Source organism: Nelusetta ayraudi, unplaced genomic scaffold (genome assembly GCF_046127955.1).
Source record: "Nelusetta ayraudi isolate G7.1 ecotype Tasmania unplaced genomic scaffold, CSIRO-AGI_Nayr_v1 ptg000135l, whole genome shotgun sequence".
Taxonomy (NCBI): domain Eukaryota; kingdom Metazoa; phylum Chordata; class Actinopteri; order Tetraodontiformes; family Monacanthidae; genus Nelusetta; species Nelusetta ayraudi.
Genome location: NW_027466185.1, coordinates 4,117,360 through 4,135,766, shown reverse-complemented (window position 1 = coordinate 4,135,766; position 18,407 = coordinate 4,117,360). Strand labels below are relative to the sequence as shown.

General features: G+C 43.6%; 2 protein-coding genes across 7 annotated transcripts in view; both read left to right on the top strand.

The window, feature by feature from the left end:
- Window positions 1–6,942, top strand: part of nav3 (neuron navigator 3) — a 175,668-nt gene extending 168,726 nt beyond the window's left edge. For all 6 annotated transcript variants that reach the window (XM_076051580.1, XM_076051576.1, XM_076051575.1 and 3 more), the window contains 8 exons: window positions 201–369; window positions 511–746; window positions 1,322–1,476; window positions 1,775–1,846; window positions 2,596–2,792; window positions 3,384–3,502; window positions 4,700–4,903; window positions 6,011–6,942. In XM_076051580.1, the coding sequence (XP_075907695.1) occupies window positions 201–369; window positions 511–746; window positions 1,322–1,476; window positions 1,775–1,846; window positions 2,596–2,792; window positions 3,384–3,502; window positions 4,700–4,903; window positions 6,011–6,130 (1,272 nt within the window). In that variant the 3' untranslated portion in view covers window positions 6,131–6,942. The remainder of the gene's footprint in view (window positions 1–200; window positions 370–510; window positions 747–1,321; window positions 1,477–1,774; window positions 1,847–2,595; window positions 2,793–3,383; window positions 3,503–4,699; window positions 4,904–6,010) is intronic.
- Window positions 6,943–12,263: 5,321 nt separating this feature from the next.
- On the top strand, window positions 12,264–18,140 carry LOC142905088 (nucleoporin NDC1-like). Its single transcript, XM_076051591.1, has 17 exons — window positions 12,264–12,489; window positions 13,259–13,379; window positions 13,469–13,570; window positions 13,976–14,144; window positions 14,225–14,363; window positions 14,536–14,644; window positions 14,804–14,855; window positions 14,942–15,077; window positions 15,343–15,423; window positions 15,505–15,586; window positions 15,659–15,778; window positions 16,779–16,852; window positions 16,972–17,019; window positions 17,116–17,158; window positions 17,249–17,349; window positions 17,713–17,861; window positions 17,940–18,140. The coding sequence occupies exons 1-17, from the start codon at window positions 12,454–12,456 to the stop codon at window positions 17,992–17,994; spliced, it is 1,617 nt and encodes a 538-aa protein (XP_075907706.1). The 5' UTR covers window positions 12,264–12,453; the 3' UTR covers window positions 17,995–18,140.
- The last annotated feature ends 267 nt before the right edge of the window (window positions 18,141–18,407 follow it).

The window sequence follows — 18,407 nt, the reverse complement described above, 5'->3', positions numbered from 1 at the left end:
TGTTTTTCATCTGTCATGCAGACAGATGTGTGTGTGTGTATGTGTGTGTGTGTATTTGTGTACTCTCCACACACTGTAGAGGTGAATGTATTGTGTTTAAATTGCCAAGGGGGAATAGAAAATAGTTAAGTACTGCCGTTATTTCAAGCCTAATCAATAGTCCAAGTCTTCACGCTTGACGAGCCTCTGCATCCCTGCAGGAGTACGTGTTCCGAGTGGACCCTCTGACCAGCCTGGGCCTCAGCTCCGACAGCATCACGTGCTACAGGATGGGCGAGGTAGTCCGCTCCCACTCCTCTGAAGTGCCTGAGCTGCTGCCCTGCGGCTACCTGGTGGGCGATAGCAACGTCATCAAGATCAACCTCAAAGGTGCGGCCGCCCGCCAGGGGGGGGGTGGATGTGAAATATTCATTTCAGGGTCGGAAAACCAGGTTGGCTGGAGGATTATATTTAGCCCCCTCTCCCTCATTCTCTCTCTCTCTCTCTCTCTCTCTCTCTCTCTCTGCGCAGGTGTAAAAGAGAGCAGTATCGACAGCCTGGTGTTCGACACGTTGATTCCGAAGCCCATCATCCAGCGGTACCTCAACCTGCTGATGGAGCATCGTCGCATCATCCTGTCAGGGCCCAGCGGGACGGGCAAGTCCTTCCTGGCTGCCAAGTTGGCCGAGTACATCATTTCCCAGATGGGGCAGGAGGTGACGGAGCACAACGTGGCCAGCTTCAACGTGGACCAGAATTCCAGCAAGGTGACCGGACGGTCTCGGGAAAAAAGATGGCATTCCACATATTTCAAGTTGTTCATCCTTTAATGAAACCACACCTGCAGTCCTGCACCAGTCCAGCTTTTATTAGCATTAGCCTCATTCTGTATGACACCTACTGCACGCCTACCCGTGCTAGAGAGAAGGAGCCCTATTTTTCAGTTCTCTCTGTGCCTATGAAGGTTTTTTACATTTTTTCTCCCCCTGATTGTGAGTTTAAGGTTATGAGGCAAATTCTCACTATGAAGCAGGGCTACAACAAAATTTGATTGAGGTTTGATTTGATATTATGCGTTCTCAACACCTGATTTCCCTACAATGTGAGAGGTAGATGTGCAGTTTTGTTCAGAAATTTCGATCCTCAGATGTTAGTATAAAATGAAACAGGACCTTGGGAGCAGTCTTCCACCTCTTAGCGTGCATCCAGGTAGAATTTGTTTTAAAGAGAGTTATTATCGGGGCCAATTATACCACTGGAAGAGCAAACCTCTACAATGTTGTATTTGTTGTGGCAAAATCATTTTTATTTATTTTTCTATCATTTTTTTCCCCCCTTCCAGGACCTGCGGCAATACCTGTCCAGCCTGGCAGAGCAGTGCAGCTCCGAGGAGACGGACACAGAGCTCCCCACTGTGGTCATCCTGGACAACCTCCACCACATCGGCTCCCTCAGTGACATATTCAACGGCTTCCTCAACTGCAAATACCACAAATGGTGAGGCGGGGATTCTTAAAGTATATATATGTATATATATAGATATGGATATAGATATATAGATGGATAGATATAGATATATATAGATATACATATATCTATATACTGTATCTATATGTATATATATAGATATACATATATTGATTGTATTGTATTCTGTGTATACAGCTATATATATATATTGATACAGTATATAGATATATGTATATTTGAATGAAGGCAAGGTATTGCGCACTCAACTCAAAGCCGTTTAGCAACTGTAAGCTCTCTCATTTCCTGGTCTTGTTTTTCTGCACAGCCCTTATGTCATCGGCACGATGAACCAGGGGGTCTCCTCCTCTCCGAACCTCGAGCTGCACCACAACTTCAGGTCTGAGGCCACACAACACACACACAGTCACGATCTGAGATGCAGTTTTTGCGTTGATGGTTCACCACTCTGTTGATTGGATATCGATCTGGCACCTAATAAAGAGCCCATTCAATTTAGTTTAGTCAATTTAGTTCCATTTAATTTGGGTGGACATCAGTGCACAGTGAATCAAGGAGAACATGGTATTTTGGGGACTTTGCATTGTAGCGTCTTTGTCTTTGATGAGGCGTAAAGCGCCGTGTTTCGACATCACTGTTGTGTGAACAGGAGAGCTCATCATCAACCAGACATTTATTAAATACAGATAATAATAGTAATAATTATGGATGCACTGATACTGATACTGGTACTAGGGTTGAGTACTCTAGTCGTAAAATATGTGCTGATACCACGACACAGATACCAGTTGTATCTGTATGTATATGACATCATTGTTAAATTTGTGTTTGTACTGCAGTGAAACTCCAGCTGAGGAATGTTGTTCATTGTATTGTAATTCTATAATGTGTCTTAAGTTAACCGTACCTGTGAGTACTGAAAAGCAAGCACTCGAACTGCACTTGATCTGTAAAAAAGTGGTATTGGTGCATCTCCCATTAATAATACAGATCTGTGATGGTAACGTGAAGCAAGCCTGAAAAACGCGGCGCTCGCCCCTTCTTTTAATTGCGATGACAGATTCACATTTAGCGTCAGAGCCCATTTGGGAGCTTTGTTCTCATCCATCGTCTGTCCCCTCACTGCAGGTGGGTGCTGTGCACCAACCACACGGAGCCGGTCAAGGGTTTCCTCGGCCGCTTCCTGCGGCGGAAGCTGATCGAGACGGAGATCAATAGGAGCACGCGCAGCAACGACCTGATGAAGATCATCGACTGGATGCCCAAGACCTGGCAGCACCTCAACGGCTTCCTGGAGGCCCACAGCTCCTCCGACGTAACCATCGGTTGGTGTCGCCTTCGATCCCGTCTGTGGTGTCCCAGCCGGCGGCTATAAAGCCCTGTTTGACCCCCTGCCACTGTGTGTGTGTGTGTGTGTGTGTGTGTGTGTGTGTGTGTGTGTGTGTGTGTGTGTGTGTGTGTGTGTGTGTGTGTGTGACCAACACAAACACAGCGACCATCTGGTTGTTTTTGTTTGTTTGTTTGTTTTTTAATTGGTGATACAACAAACAAAACAATGTGACAGTAACAGTCGACATTAATGAATGGACATACAAAGCAATAAAGAAAAAAAACATGTTTGGCGCATGTTTTAATATTATAAGGGACAATTATGTACTATATGTTTATTTTGAAGCATTCAACTTCTGGAATGACGGCAGCGTATTGCACACCTGATATTCATTCTCTAAAATCACATTCAATCAGACATTCATGGCAACAACTGCCAAAGCCATCCCATAATGTGTTCAGCACATCCTGACTAATTTCCTGCACTGCTAATGTCCTTCTAGCATCCCAGTAGATAGCTTCATGAGGCTGCATATAATGGGACATTCGCCCCTCAAACTCCCGTCCTCTTCTGCTTGTTTCGGCAGGTCCACGTCTCTTCCTGTCGTGCCCCATGGACGTGGAAGGTTCTCGGGTGTGGTTCACCGACCTGTGGAACTACTCCCTGGTGCCCTACCTGCTGGAGGCGGTCCGGGAAGGCCTTCAGGTAGGTTGCAGCAAAAAAAAAATAATAATAATTTCTCACAGCCAGCAGCCCGGTTGTACGTGGTGTCCGTGAAGCGGTATTTATTTGCGGCAGGGAAGAACTTTCTTTTTCAAAGGCGGAAAAACCTCGAGCGGGATCAGACAAACTTGTTGAAAACAAAGCACTCGAAAGGTGCGACGGCTGCACTGTGGGCAGGCGGCAGGTTGAGATAAAACAAAGCAAGAAGGCCGAAGCCGGTGAAAGACTTTTATTTTTGCACGACTCTGAGGCCTTCTGCCTCTGTTTTGAAGTTACGCTGTGCTTGCAGACCATATCAAAGAGCATCTGTGTCTCCTCGTATGTGTTCTCACCAGCCTTGACTTTAGATTATTCAAGTCTCTTGGGAAAAAAAAGTAATTATGTTGCAAGGACCAGTTGTAAAGACGCTTTATTTGCAGTGATTCCTTACTGTTACGAACTGATATTTCCTCTGTACACTGTAGAAACGGGCAGAATTCAAATGAAATACTCTGTTGCACTAGCAGTGTAGCTACTCCTAGCATCGCTGCTAAAGCAGTACAAACAATTTCAATTGTAAAATCTGTGATGTGAGAGTTATAATTGTATGGAAATCAAATGATGAGGCTGAACAGATTTTGACCCAACCCCACAGTTCTTCCTTCTACACAGTTCCTTACTCACATTCTTTGTACCATGAAACATTCCAAAACTTGTGCAACCAAGTTCAACTGTGTAAAACTTGGCCTGATATATGATTTTCAAATTGGTACTGCCCATAAATACATTGATAAAAGTGAATACTCGGTACAAAAAAAGTCATTTGGTTTTGTTACCCTAAGAAGAGTTCTTATTTATTTTGAATATACAGAGATCAAGGGTCTTGCTCCAAGGTAGCTGCCATCTTGCGCCGCCAAATTTCTAAGGAAGCCTGGTGTGGACAATCCAGCTAATCTAGCTCAGTCTAAAATGTAACCACTTGATGTCGCTGTTTTATCAAAAGATCTCCAAATATTGCACACTTAACCTTTAAGAGCTCATGTAATGTCAAGACGAGCGGTCCCACAGAGAAAATATGCAATATTTCAACATCATTTTAAGGTGATGGTTCTCTGCGTGGAGCACATGCACGGAGGATACATGTATAGGTGGTTTCCGCACACATCATGCACACCCAGCGTCTCACCTCTGTCTCGGCAGCTGTACGGGAAGAGAGCGGCGTGGGAGGACCCATCCAAGTGGGTGAACGACACGTATCCGTGGAGCGCCGCCTCGCTGCAGCAGGAGGGCCAGTCGCTGCTGCAGCTTCGGCCCGAGGACGTGGGCTACGACGGCTACACCTCGTCCAAGGAGGGCGCCTCCTCCAAGCAGGTGTCTCAGAGTGACACGGAAGGAGACCCACTGGCAAGTATAAGAAGATGGTTTTTCCTTTAGTGACTTTGAAAGTAAGGGGGAAAAAAAGTTTCATTTTTAGGCTAAACCAGATTATTAAGAGGTAAACATTCTTAATTATAAGGACATAAATTTTCAAAAAACAAAACATTTAAGTGATACAGTTTAAAACACCTTCAGCAAGAGCATAGAATGGAGAAACAGGGTGACTTCAACCTCGTCAGGTAACAAGCAGGAAGAAAACAGTCCGTGGAATATCTCTTATCTTACCATGGTGCTTAACAATGGGCCAATGGAACTGACATTGTATCGTTCCTCAGCCCATAATTGGGCTGAACTTTTAAGCATTCTTTCAAGTGAACTGGAGGAACACACAGTAGGTGTGTGTTAGATGTGCGCTCGTGTGTGGTCCAAGTGGGACAGGTGCTGAAGATCAGGTGGTCCGATCGCGACGCCTCGGACACAGCGGCACTTTCCTGCATTATTTAGGCCATTAGCTGTGCTGCTGCTGCGGCTGCAACTGCTGGTGCGGTGATTAGCGTCGCTAAGCGTCCATTAGCAATTGTGCCACTTAGGAGCCGCACTTTGTTTAGAGTGTGGTGGGGGCTTCATGTCGCGTCATAATTCTACAGATTATGACGCGACATGACATCGCGTGGTGGTTTCGGAGCTCAGCGCAGCACAACACTCTCCACTCATGACTTTTTTTCATTATTATATATTATGCCTTTTACATTTTATTATTCTGAAACGTGTAAGATATAGTATACATTTCACTCAAGTCTCCTCTACCACAGAAATCCCTGTGACAAATGCACAATTTTTGCAAAAAAGATACACTATACAATACAACCACTTTTTTAATGTGGTTGTATTTACTGTTAGCTAAAAAAAAAAAAAAAAACGGGTTTTACTGACAAATGTAATTGCCAAAAAATTTAAAAGTCATTATTTTCTTAATTTCTAGGATGTTCATTGCCAACGGTAGAGACGCGTAATATTGTCAAAGTGAATTTTCGAACAAGACAAGGCGTCTCGAACCTTAATATCACATTATCGCAGGTCGCGGTAACGACACATTTGGGCATTCTCACCATTTCATGCCTCCGTGTTTTGCAGATGAACATGCTGCTGCGGCTGCAGGAGGCGGCAAACTACTCCAGCACGCAGAGCTGTGACAGCGACAGCACCAGTCACCATGACGAGCAGCTGGACTCCTCGCTGGAGTCAGCGCTATGAGGCCGGAGACTGCCGGGACGCCCATCCAACGCACGGGAGCCTTTCAACCTCCGGGCCAGCAGGGGGCCCCGCGCCTTCTCGTAGTGCACAGATATGTCTCATATATGAAAAGTTTTATCATCCAAAATGGAATACGCACCATTTGAACACGTTCATTTTATTTATTTTTTTTGACATGACAAATGTGCAATATGAATTCAGAGTATTGTATGTTCTAAACAGCAGTAGCTAGCTAGCGTGGTCCTCAGTGCTCGATTTGGATCAATCACACTTAAGAACAGATTGGAGCAGTGGCATACTTAACCACCTTGAATGGATGTATCACATTTTGGAGTATGACTTTTCATAGACGTGCAGGCCGGGAGATGTGAGGCCAGCGCTCCTCCAAATCACTCCTTTATTTGACCTTCCGACGTTAACGTCTCACAAAGAAAAAGAGAAAGTCGGCAGTTTGATGAGATGAAACTGGATTATTCTTTTTTTTTTATTATCATTATTAATCCAAAATATATCTTGCGATGTTTACAGTGGGCAGTTAAGGCGCTATGGTTTATGTCTTTCCTTGTTTACAGAGGTGCTTCTCACACAGACCCACGGGCGCGCACACACACGCACTCACTTGAACACACGAGGCAGTGGGAGAACACATTCAGTGGGTAGGGCGCTGGGGATGAGCGATAATCTGGACTGTCAACGTGTCCTTTAGCAAGGCATCGTCTGCCTTAGAATCCCCTGATCTTACAGCGTGCTTAAAAAGGCAAGCGAGGAGAATTTTTAACTTTTTAAATGTGATTTGGCACCCTCTGGTGGTGGTAGTGAATGTAAGTTTAAAAAAAGAAATGGATAAAGATCCCATATTGTAACCAATTTAAAATGTCATCCCACACTCCAGCAGAGCAGCTGATATTATTGTTATTCCCAGCAAAGGAAAAACTTAAATTTAGCCCCTCGTTTACACACTTTGTCACTTTTTTGTACGTCCACATGTTTGGGAATAATAATGAGCTGGCTGAGGGGGAAGTTACAGGCCAAGGAGATGTCTCAGCCCCCTGTGACATCACAAAGGGCTGGTTTGCAGAACTGATTGATTCAAGCACCTTTTATGATGGACTTGTCTTATTTCCAGGAGGTCCGCTGAGCGATTTAATCTAGCGACTATATCTGCCTCTCCACAGTCTCCTCCTTCAGCGCTTTACCTTAAACACGCTCCTTGAGTTTAGTTTTCTCGGTTTGTGACAAAACACAATCACCGAAAAATGGATTTCGGCAAACACGCACAACGCGTGAAGCCGAAGAGCCAGCGGTCGGCTCAGTGGTCAGTCTTCTGTCCTGAGCCTCCGCTGGGTCCCCGCTGCCCTGCATGCCAAGAACAAGCACAAACGAAAAGCATGTTGTCTCTGTGTCGTCCAGCCGCTGCTGTGAAGAGAATGGACAAGTGCCAGCCGTTTCCCTCCATTTACTGCCAAACACACAACCAAATACTGACTTTATGCAGAACGCACAGCTGACCTTGGTTCTAAGCGTTAAGAGTGCAAGACAGAGTGTTGTTGCTACTTTTTTTGGGGAATACACAACAAAATGAGTAGCCGAACATCTCAGAACTTCATCCGTTTGATGTGACTTCAGTCGACGCTCCAATCACATGAAATCCTACGGAATTTTGCGTGCACTCCAGCCTTGGATTTCTCCCACACGGTCTCATTCAGGAGCACTTCCAGCTCGAGCGGTTCCAAAAGGCGAAACCAAAAGAGTGAAATTATTAACGCATCAAGTTAGGTCGTCTATATGATTTAAATATTGACGTGATTATATAGAAGGGTAAAAATGCAATCAATGTTTTCTCATTCAAAAGATCCCATGCCAGTTTGTCAAACAGTATTGCAAAAGCAATGGTGTGTCCGTACTGGGAGGCCCAGTGTGTGACATCAAGAGATGTGTTGGCTTGAAACCAAATAGAAAGTACATTTTTAGCGGAAAACGCAAACAAATGAACTATTCAAATTTCCTCAAAGGGTGAGTCCATTTGTAAGGTTGCAACTTTATTGCACCTTTGCATATCCTCATGAAGCTACTTATGAATTTGTGATTTTACTTTGAAATTACAAGTGGTCTAAGAAATATGTAATAAAGAAAGTGGTACAGCAGAAAACAGGTCTTAACATTAATGGCACTTGCAATGTGCCTTCTCACCATTAGATGGCGCTACCTTTTACACACTGGGCCTTTAACAGTTACGTACATGCGCACATGCAGTAGTGACAGTTCTGTCGGTCAGATCTTAGAAATTATACCAAACTTTCCCATTGCAACACAGATTTTGAGTGCTATCATGAACCAGAGAGAAGGGAAATGAATGAAGTGATGAGATTTTCACCTGGTGCTTTTTTCCCCGCTGTTGGAATGAAAGCTTGACAGGCGTCGGAGCGCCTTCTGTAAGTCACACGGCTGAAGTTCTGAGTCGAGTGCGTTAACCAGAGTGGCTTTTTTTTTAAATAAGAAGAGGGGAGTTGACTGTCACATTTTACACTTTTGATTCTGACAGACTACAGAACCACAATCTACACCCCTCTGCTACTCATACACCAACCGCAGAAATATCTGTAATATCGTACTAATGTAATGTAAACCGACATTTGATCGTCCGCCAAAAAATTAAGATGATAATAATGATCCAAAGTATATATATATATGTATATATATATATATATACATATATATATAAAATGCAAGGTGACCTGATCAGCCAGATAGCTGAACAAGGGAACAATGATCCTGGTGCTTTCTCACTGCCTTAAATTTGTAAAAGGTTTGGAGTCGTCAGGCACTCCCATTAGCTGTAGTGCAATGAGGAGACGGTGGTGGTGAATGAGAAGGAAGCTTTGCGCTAACAGAAGCTGCTGAGAACCACCTCTCTTTTTATTTTCACCATCCCTCTAAACCATCTGCAATTGTTTGTGGCAGTCCAGCATTAGTAGAAAATGCTGTGTTCCAACTTTCAGACTGATCAAGGTTGTAAAAAAAAAAAAAAGAAAATCTTGGTTGGGGTGGGTTTTTTCTTTGTTTGTTAATTTGTTTTTTAAGTTGCATTTTGCCCAGTTGAGCTGGGCTCACTTGAACTGACAGGAGCACAACCAAACTGTTTTCTTGTTTTGGCTTTTCTAGCCTGATGCGCATGTTTTGAAGCTTTTTAAAGGGGATGCTTTGAGAAGAGACATTTATCCTTATGTACGTGTGTACCGGACGGAAGCCATTTAATTTTTTCCCCCTCTCTTTGTTTAAACAAATGGGTTGGTTTTTTGCACACTTTGAGGTGGGAGTGGGTTTGTAAATACTTAAGTCTTGCACAGTGTGAATCAAGGATGCGTTCAGCCCTGTCAGTGTTCCAGTATGCTTAACCCGCTGAGTAAATTATTGTACCTTCAATACGTAGAGGAAAAAAAATAAATAAAAAGAAATGCAAAAACCTCAACGCGCTGTCAGAAGCAGGCGTGCGTCTTTGTGGTGACGCGCGGTGTACAGTAAGGAGCCGTCGACTCACTCAAATCACAGACTGAGAACAAAAAAAAGAGAGGAAAAAAAACAGGCAGTTTCCTCGTATCACCCCCTCCTCCCCTCCTCCCCTCTCCGTCTCTTTGGGAACGCCTGTTTTTCTTTCCTTCTTTCTGGAAATGTTTCGAACCCCTCGAGTTTTACCGCCCAGTTAAGGCTTGCGAGCTGCCCGAGGCACCGAAGCTGACCTTTGACACCGTGCTGTATACGTTTACCAACAAACCCAACAGGTGCTACCGGTCAAGTCGAAGCTCATCAGAGACCAAGATAATCGCGTTGTCACAACCTCAGGACAATCCTAACCCTCTTACAATCCTACCTGTGTCTCAGCTTCACTGGTGACCTCCGCAGCCAAGCCTTGGGCGGTTCGACTACGGGGGTGGTTGTCCGGGGTGGGGGGGGCCTTACCTTTGAATGGAAATCCTCCCACAGTCCCCTCTCTCTCAGCTTTGTCCTCACTCACCCTGTAGGCCGGTCAGGTCCTGCCGGATGTGACGACAGCATCAACAGTGTTCCACCTACAATCTTTACCGTTATGATCAGCCGGTCGTTTTCCCCCCATCACGTAACACCGACAGTTACATCTCAGTTGAAAACCATAGCATTTAACTCTGGTTTTTGGAGAGTTTTCTTTCTTCTTCTTCTTTGGGTAAAACATTTGTCTTTTAATGTTTTATATTTTGTACATTTCTATGTAACATATCATGTAAATAGACAGAGACAGTGATTTAACTCATCTGGAGGATTTTGTAGTCTTTGTAAAGCCCTAATAAATGGTATTTGGTGTCACACGAGCAAATGATGTGTTTGTGTTTTGTTCCTGCATCTTGTCTGCGTAGAATGTGTAGGTTTTAAATGTCTTTCCATATTAAGTGGAATCCACTTGTTTTTGTAAGAGATGGATGGATGGATAGATGGATGGATAGATAGATAGATAGATGGATAGCGCTGGAGCACATCAGATTGCTGGAGTGAAGACAATAAAATTATAAAACATTGCGCAAATCCTGAAAACTGGAGTGTGCAGAGGGTCACAGGAGTGTTTGCAGCATATTAACACCACTTTATTTAAGGTCTCGCTAATTAAGAACGGCTTTTCATCTGAATGAAACAGAATTTTGGATTAATTTATTTGTTTTCATTCGTTTTGGGAATAAAAACCACATTCAAATGACACGCATGGAGAGAATGTTGTGTTATATATATATATATATATATATATATATATATATATATATATATATATATGTATATATATATATATATATATATATATATATTTTTTTTTTTTTTTATTTTATTTTTTTTTTCCCCAAGGGGAAGGCACTAATGCATGACGTCACATCCTGTTGATGCTCTTCTTTAATGCATAGGCATACTCCGTAAACGTTTTACGATTGAAAGCACGTGTATTTAAAGTACTTCTATTGAATTTAGAGCTAAATTGTAATTTAGGTAGTTTTAGTCCATTAGACTGATTTAAGTCATTGCAATAAAGGATTGTTTACTACACGACGCATGTTTGCCAAGCTAAGCTAACAGTAGGAAAACGTTTCTGCACAAACCACATAAACAGACCTGTTGTATTACATAAGACACAAACAATAGATTATGAATTATATTTATTTATAGATAAAGTAATTACATTATTTTTGCAACAGCATATATGTATGTACGTGTGGGAATGGGACATTTACATGTGATAATGCGTTTATGCTTATATTTTATAATTGTCCAGTGGCGGCTGTTGGAAAAGTATTCCAGGTGAGACTGTGTTTAGTGACCGTTTTAATAACCATCCCAAAACAACTGAACTAGCTTGATACCAGTGCCATGGATATGGAAAACAGGCAGAGTCCGTTGCCTGGCCTCCTCCAATTGCGTACCACCCGGGGCTGAGTGGGCATTGGTGCCACCTGTTGAAATTATTACGTTTGAGCATATCAAGAAAAAGCCTGTCCTCCATGCAGTGTTGGCTCTGCCTTGCATAGTTAGTTTGACCGTGTTATCCGTCCCAGACCTTTGAATCCACTGGATTCAATCCAGCAAGCCAAGTCTTCGTGTATGTACCAATTACAGAAGAAGCCAGTTAACCTTGCTCTTTCTTGCTAACTTAAGTTTATTTCGGGTTGGTATGTTTAATTAGAAGTTTTACTGTGTATTAATATTCTCTTCTAGAACAGATACTGGGTATTACAATTCGGCGAATGCTGATGAAATGCCGTAGATGTGTTCGCCTGAATTGTGTCCATCACTGCCAACGTCACCATACACAGCCTAGCCTAGCCTAGCCTAGCCCAGTTTAGCCTGGCCTGCTCCTGCAACAGCACGCTCTGCTTGATGCGATATCTTCCATAATATCTTCGTCGTCATTGAGGGAACAGGTTCGAGGGCGTTGATTGAATATTTCTTGAATGATCTGTTGCTATGTGCGAATCCTTTGCTTTTGAATGATTTCAGTGCTACACTGCTGAGGTTGCCGCTCAGCAGTAACAAGCAATGAGCTGTTTCATCGAAGGTATGTGCGCGCGCGTGTCTAATTTACACGCATAATTTGCTGAAAATAATTATTAGTTTCAAAAATGAAAAACAAAACGCTAGGCGGGACGGCGCTCTGTCGCCCTCTATTGGCCAGTCGCCGCTGCTTTAATCATAGTGTGGCGCGAGCTAGCATTTAAACGACTTTATAGTTTACGGCAGATTGTAGAGCAAGTGCCCTGCCACACGAGCTAATGCTCGCCGTTTTTCAACCTTCGCACATTTATTAGCATAACATGTTTGATAATCCAGAGGTGTTGTTTTACCGCAAGGTAAATTCTGTTTGTTTTTTTAATCTCCATTTGTGACTGAAAAACCTGCTGACGTGGTAATGGCGCGGTAATGGCGCGTGTGTCAATGCTAGCATGTTTTAGTAAATATTTACTTTTCATTTTTATTCATTACTGGGCTGTTTAGAAAAGTTCTGGTTCTATATAAACAAAACCTCATTAAGTATGACAGCTTTCCATGCTAATAGCGCGCTTGTCAATGTTTGCTTAGTTGAACGAATTTTTCGCTTTCATCTTCCGCCTGATGTTAATGAAGATGACTGCATCAGAAACGAAAGTTTCGTGTATTCTAATTTAGTCGACTGCTGCTATGACGCTACTTCTGATAATTGCGAGACAAGGCCTCATGACTTAGTAAAAGCTCTCCATCACGGTTCACAGGCGCAGTTAACTCCTATTAGGAACGACAAGGATGAATTATAATGAGGCATCCCGTTAAACCCACGAAACAAACTAAGATCCAGCGTCCAACCGATGATGGCAATAGAAATATAATTAATGAAAACGTTCCGTGTGCCACATACATGAGCCTGTTCATAAGTGCTCTTGGTTAAAACAGGCAGGATGGACTGGTCTCATCAAGCAAGTGTATTTTTTTCTAATGTTTTGTCATTTGTGTTATTTTTTAAACACAGACTGTCAATGCAAAAATCATTTTAATAGTCAGCTCTGAAATCCAGACTTGCTTCTTTGATCAGTATGTGTCCATCATTATGTTTGTCATCACTGATGTCCTTCATGTTGTGTTGAGGTGATTCTCTGGAGACTTGTGTCCAGTGTTACCTGGGCTCTCCTGCTGACGCCTCTCCTCGCAGCGGCGTTTGTCCTTCTCAGCAGGTTCCGTCTCCGCCACCTCGTCCGACCCGTTTCAGGTCAGCCACATCTGTTGAGGTCGCTTGCTTTGATTCACTGCTGTTGTAAGATGTGGCATGAACACGGCTCGCTGTCGCTGCCCTTGTAGAATGTCTGCCCGTCTTCACAAGCGTGCGTGAAGTCCTCGGTCTACTCATGATCTGTGAAATGACCGTCGCGTTCGGACTCCTCAACTTCAGATCTTATACAGGTGGGAGGCCAGAGGTTGATCCTAACGTGGTTGTCATTGAATGTCTTTCCTTCTCTCCACATCCTCAAACCAGGTTCCACTCCGTGGCTAAGTGGGCCATCAAATGAGCCATTGGTTGACCAACAAATGCAGTCAGACAACCCCGATGTTTAAACACAGCTTTGTTGTTCTGTTTTGCCTTGTTTTGTTTTATTGTTTAGTTGACGTGTTGTAGAATATGTATGTAATTGTAATTCTGGTGTCAGTCATTTTGTAATTCCTAACCTATGCCATTGAAAATTCAGTAAAAATACTTGAATCCCAGCGTTTTCCTTCTCCGTGTAGCAGAGTTGAACCCGGAGCTTTAGAGGAATGCATAGATTCTCCGCTCATTCTTTTCCAATGGAAAGGCCCTCTCTTCCGCAGTGATGCCCGCAGTTGCACACTCAAAAGCCGTCCTGTTGTGTCGTCAGCTGCGCCCCCATCGTGTCCTCAGCTGCTTGTACCACTGCGTGATGGGAACGGTGCTATCGTGGGGTTGTGACATTCTCTCCAACCAAAGGGCCTTGGTCATCCCGTGTCCGCAGAATTCTGGGTAAGCAGCAAGCAGACAAATGAAGACTTGCATTTGCATTGCACGCAAAAGTCGCGTTGACCTTCAAATTGGTGTTCCAGTTTCCACAGTGACCTGGGCGCTCGGTGTCTGAACGAGAATGGTCTGGTCTCCCTGCTGGCTGGAGGCTTTGTCGGCTTCTCCTACAGCCTGCTGGGAGTCGTCCACAACAGGAACTACGTTTATTTTGACACCACTCAGGTGCACTGGGGATTTACTTCTGGCCGTCATTTTCAAATCACAACTGCAATTCTGTTCATCTGATGTTTTGTCGTGCTGTATGTGCAGTTGCCGTCGCCAGTCAGGTGATGCTTTACATGGAAGAGAGGCTTTTATCTCCCTTGCATCTCCACTGATTGTCGGTCTTCCACAGGAATCCAAACTCTTCAGCGTTTGTCGCCGCCTGCCCAGGGTTTTGAAACGTAGCGCCACTCATGCATGTTACAATGTGGTGGTCTTCATGGTTTTCTATTCCTGTATAGGTACATGATCTCTCTGCTCTTTCACCTGTACCTTTGTACAAAGTTGAAGAGTTTCAACACTTTCCTTCCACAACATTGTCTCTTATAACTTCACAACTCTTTATTACAGATGTAATGCATTGTAAAAGTCTTTCCTTTTTGCTTTTTCTCCATTAACAGGTTACATTCCCAAAGAATGTGTTTGTAAGGCGCTGGGTCTGCACCTTGACAGGTTGGTTTGAATGCTGTTGGTGTGGTCTGAGTGTTTCTGCTTCCTTTCCTTCAATTCTTCTTGGATGTTCCATCCTCCATCTGCAGCTCCTCTGTCCACCCGCTCCACCTCGTAGCGAGACTGCTGGACCCCCCCCTGCTTTACCACCTGTGGCTCAGCACCACCTTCCTGCTCTTCACCTGGGACGTCACTCTAATGCTCTTTAGAATTTTTGTCACTCAGGTGTGTTGTACACAAAGACTCAATCCCACAGTGACGCCTTTTTAGTTTTTGTCTTTTGTTGAATTTCTCTGACTTCAACACTGCAGTGGGCCAACAGTGGTCAGTAACGCAGCTAAATGGTTTTTACGTTGCCAAGACTTTGTCCGTTGGCCTGTTCACTGTAGAAACACCAGGCGGCGGTGTTGTCATTGATTTGTTTTTTTAATCTATGCTCGCGAAAGAAAAGTTCCAAAGCTAAAATGTATTTGCTTTTTTCTACTTGCAGGTGTACACTTTTCCTCTGCAGTATCATAACTTGAAGAATATTGCTCGAGTTCTCGCTGGCAAGCATCCGACTCTTGTCAAGGTAATGGAGTCGGCAAAAAGAAAAGTTTCCTCTTTAATAAATTTTACCAGTGTAACTTTTCCATTGTTATCCGCACATCAGTATTTAGCTTTGCAGGACCTGGCCCTGCTGTCTCAGGACTATTCCCCACGGTGCAAGGAGGTGCTCAGGATTCATCGCCGCGGTGCGTTGTAGCGAAGGCCTTCAATTACATTGTAAAAAGTTGGCTTTATTGACTTCTTTCTGTTTTTCTTAGGTGGTAAAGCGAAGCGTGCAGCTCACACCTGGCTAGCCGTTAGCCATGAATGTCTGTCACGACTCACAGCTCTAACCAAGAGACTCAACAATTACAACTCAGTTGCAACCAGGCATGGAGGTGAGCGTACACACACACACACACACACACTCTCTCTCTCTAGGTAATTAGACTAGATAGTTACACCAATTACAGATGGTGTTTTCAATTTTGCACTAACATCTCACTCTGATTTGATACGAGCGAGTTTTCTCGCCGACTTGGCTCATCGTCTCACTCTTCCTCCTGGTCGAAGAGGAGGGAGCTCATCCGCAACAAGTGCAAAACACACACGCAGATTGAAAAAGTAATCGGAGTGGCAGTGGTAATCACAGTGTCCTAATCCACCACTCTTTGACTTGTGATGAAAACTCCAGTTTCAACTGTCTCTGCTCAGAGTAAGCTTTTAATAATTTGATTGTAATTGGACTGAGGAAGTGCACCATATATCTCAAGTACATGTAAATGAACTTGACTGCGCCAAGCTCCAGCAAAAATAAGGACAAGAGTTTTATTTTTTCAAACTGTTTGCAACGACCCCAGACACTGGTAACTGTCCAGTGGTCCTTTTTTACCGCTTACTTTTTTCAACTTCTGCTTTATTTTTGTGCTGTGCACACGAAGAGTTGTTTCCACATCATTGCATGATCCCATCATGGCCAGTAGGTGTCGCCAGCGGACCCATAATTGTATAAACTTTGGCGTATGGGTGGAGGAAGGAGTTAAACAGAAAAGTCAAATAATTATTCTCTGTTACTTCACTAACCGTTCAGCCCACTCTTCACTGTTCAACACTGAACCAAGGGTCCCCAAACTGTTTGCTTTCTGGGTCTGAAGGAAAAGAACTGTATTTGCAGTGAAAATGGGTATCAGAACTTAACAGTTGCTCATTTCAAAAAGTTAGGATTTTTAAATGCAGGACTTTTAATTTGTTAGTGGCACTGTTGACTTCAGCAAAGGATCTGAGTGTTTCTTCCACCACCATCTATTCACCATTAATGTTAATTTATTAAGTTTAAAGTTCTTCTTTAAACCACTGGTTCCTACGCCCGGGCCTCTTTGTAATGTGGCTTGTATCCAGGTGCAGGTGCACAGGTCCCAGCATCCATCAACACTCCTACCCTGGTCCAGTCCCTCCAAAGGCACAGAGAGCAGGTATTTCATCTGGCGCTTCTCCGTCACTTTCCAGAACAACCGTTTCTTTTCTTTTCCTCAGTCCTAAATTAAAGACTCAAACTTTTCATTTCTACCAAAATGTACGGCGACATCAACAGGAGGCATTCCTTAAGAAAGATGGGAGCGCCGGCCAAGGACCGGAATTGGTACGGTTGCTCATCTGTATTAAACGTGTGTTGAACCTGGCTGCTTTCCCTGTCAAGGCAAGGATGAAGTCTTGTTGCTGTGTTTGTGTTTCTCAGGCCCTGTTTGCAGACTGCCAAGCTCACATCTGGGCTGTAGAAGGTAGAAAGTGATGAAGAGTGATTGACTTCAGGTCTCTTGGCACTGCAGTGCACTGTTTGACTCACACCTGTCCTTTACTGCCCTCCGTAGCGCTGGCTAACTTTGTCAAAGTCTGTGTGGATGAGCGACGGGACAACGTTGCAAGGGGCTCCTTCCACCACATCTTCTGCTGCATGATTGACTTGAAAGAGGTACCTTACTCTTTCATATATACGTGAATATGTTTGCAGCAGCTTTTGAAATGGACTGAATGGCAGTGAATTTCAGTTCACCAATCAGACCGAAATGATTTTTTTTAAAGAGGTCCAGACTTGCACATTTCTGGCAGTCGGCAATTCAGCAGATTTTGACCCGAAAGGGTTCCTTGTCTACGTTTGTTGTTTATTCCAAGTGGAGACGAGGAGGAAAAAGGAACTGGTACAAATGTTATATACAGCCAAGAGGACAATACTAAGCAGGAACTAGAAAATGACAGAATTAGTCTAAGATGCTGGCGGTCAGTGTTATTGAAGTGCGCCCTCTACAGTCTCATTCTGTTCGTTTTCTCTCTTCAGGCAGTAGACCAACATCTCAGCCTGTCTGGTGCGAGCAGGCCAAGGAGCTGCAGCATGGAGGACTCCTACAAAACATTTCCCTTTGTCCTGCAGGGCAGACTCCAGGATGCCATCAAAATGATGAGCTACAGTTTAAGAATCTATTTAAGGTGAGGCCTCTTATTGAAATGTCCTCTTTTTGAAGACATGTTCCACAATATAATCTCATTTTGTTTTGTATCTCTCAGGAAGCTTCCAATGTCTGCGGAACACCAAAAGAGGCTCCAGACTTACATGCAATAGAGCAACATTGCCATTTCTATCAGCCATCACGTGCCTATTTTATTGTTTAAAATGTCTGATGCTCCTTTAGATAACACTGCTTTAATGAAGTTCTGTTCTGTAAAGAATCAAAATGGATAATTATATCCCGATGCTGCCTTGATGAATTGTTTGCAGTGACAACAGATTTTAAATGACTTGGTTGTCTGTTTGTGTTTTAAATCCATTCAAAACTAATTGTGTGCTGATCTGACTGAGTGACTGCCTGACACTTTAAAGGCCAACCTTTTTCTTTGGTTGTGTGGGGAAGAAACCACAAGCAGAGAGGTTGCCAGAAAGTCTGGTCAGTCGGATCTTAAGCCAAGTTGTGCTAAGCTGCAATAAGTTGTTGGTTCTCGATCTAAGGTGCCGTAAGCAAACCAACATCTCTTCAG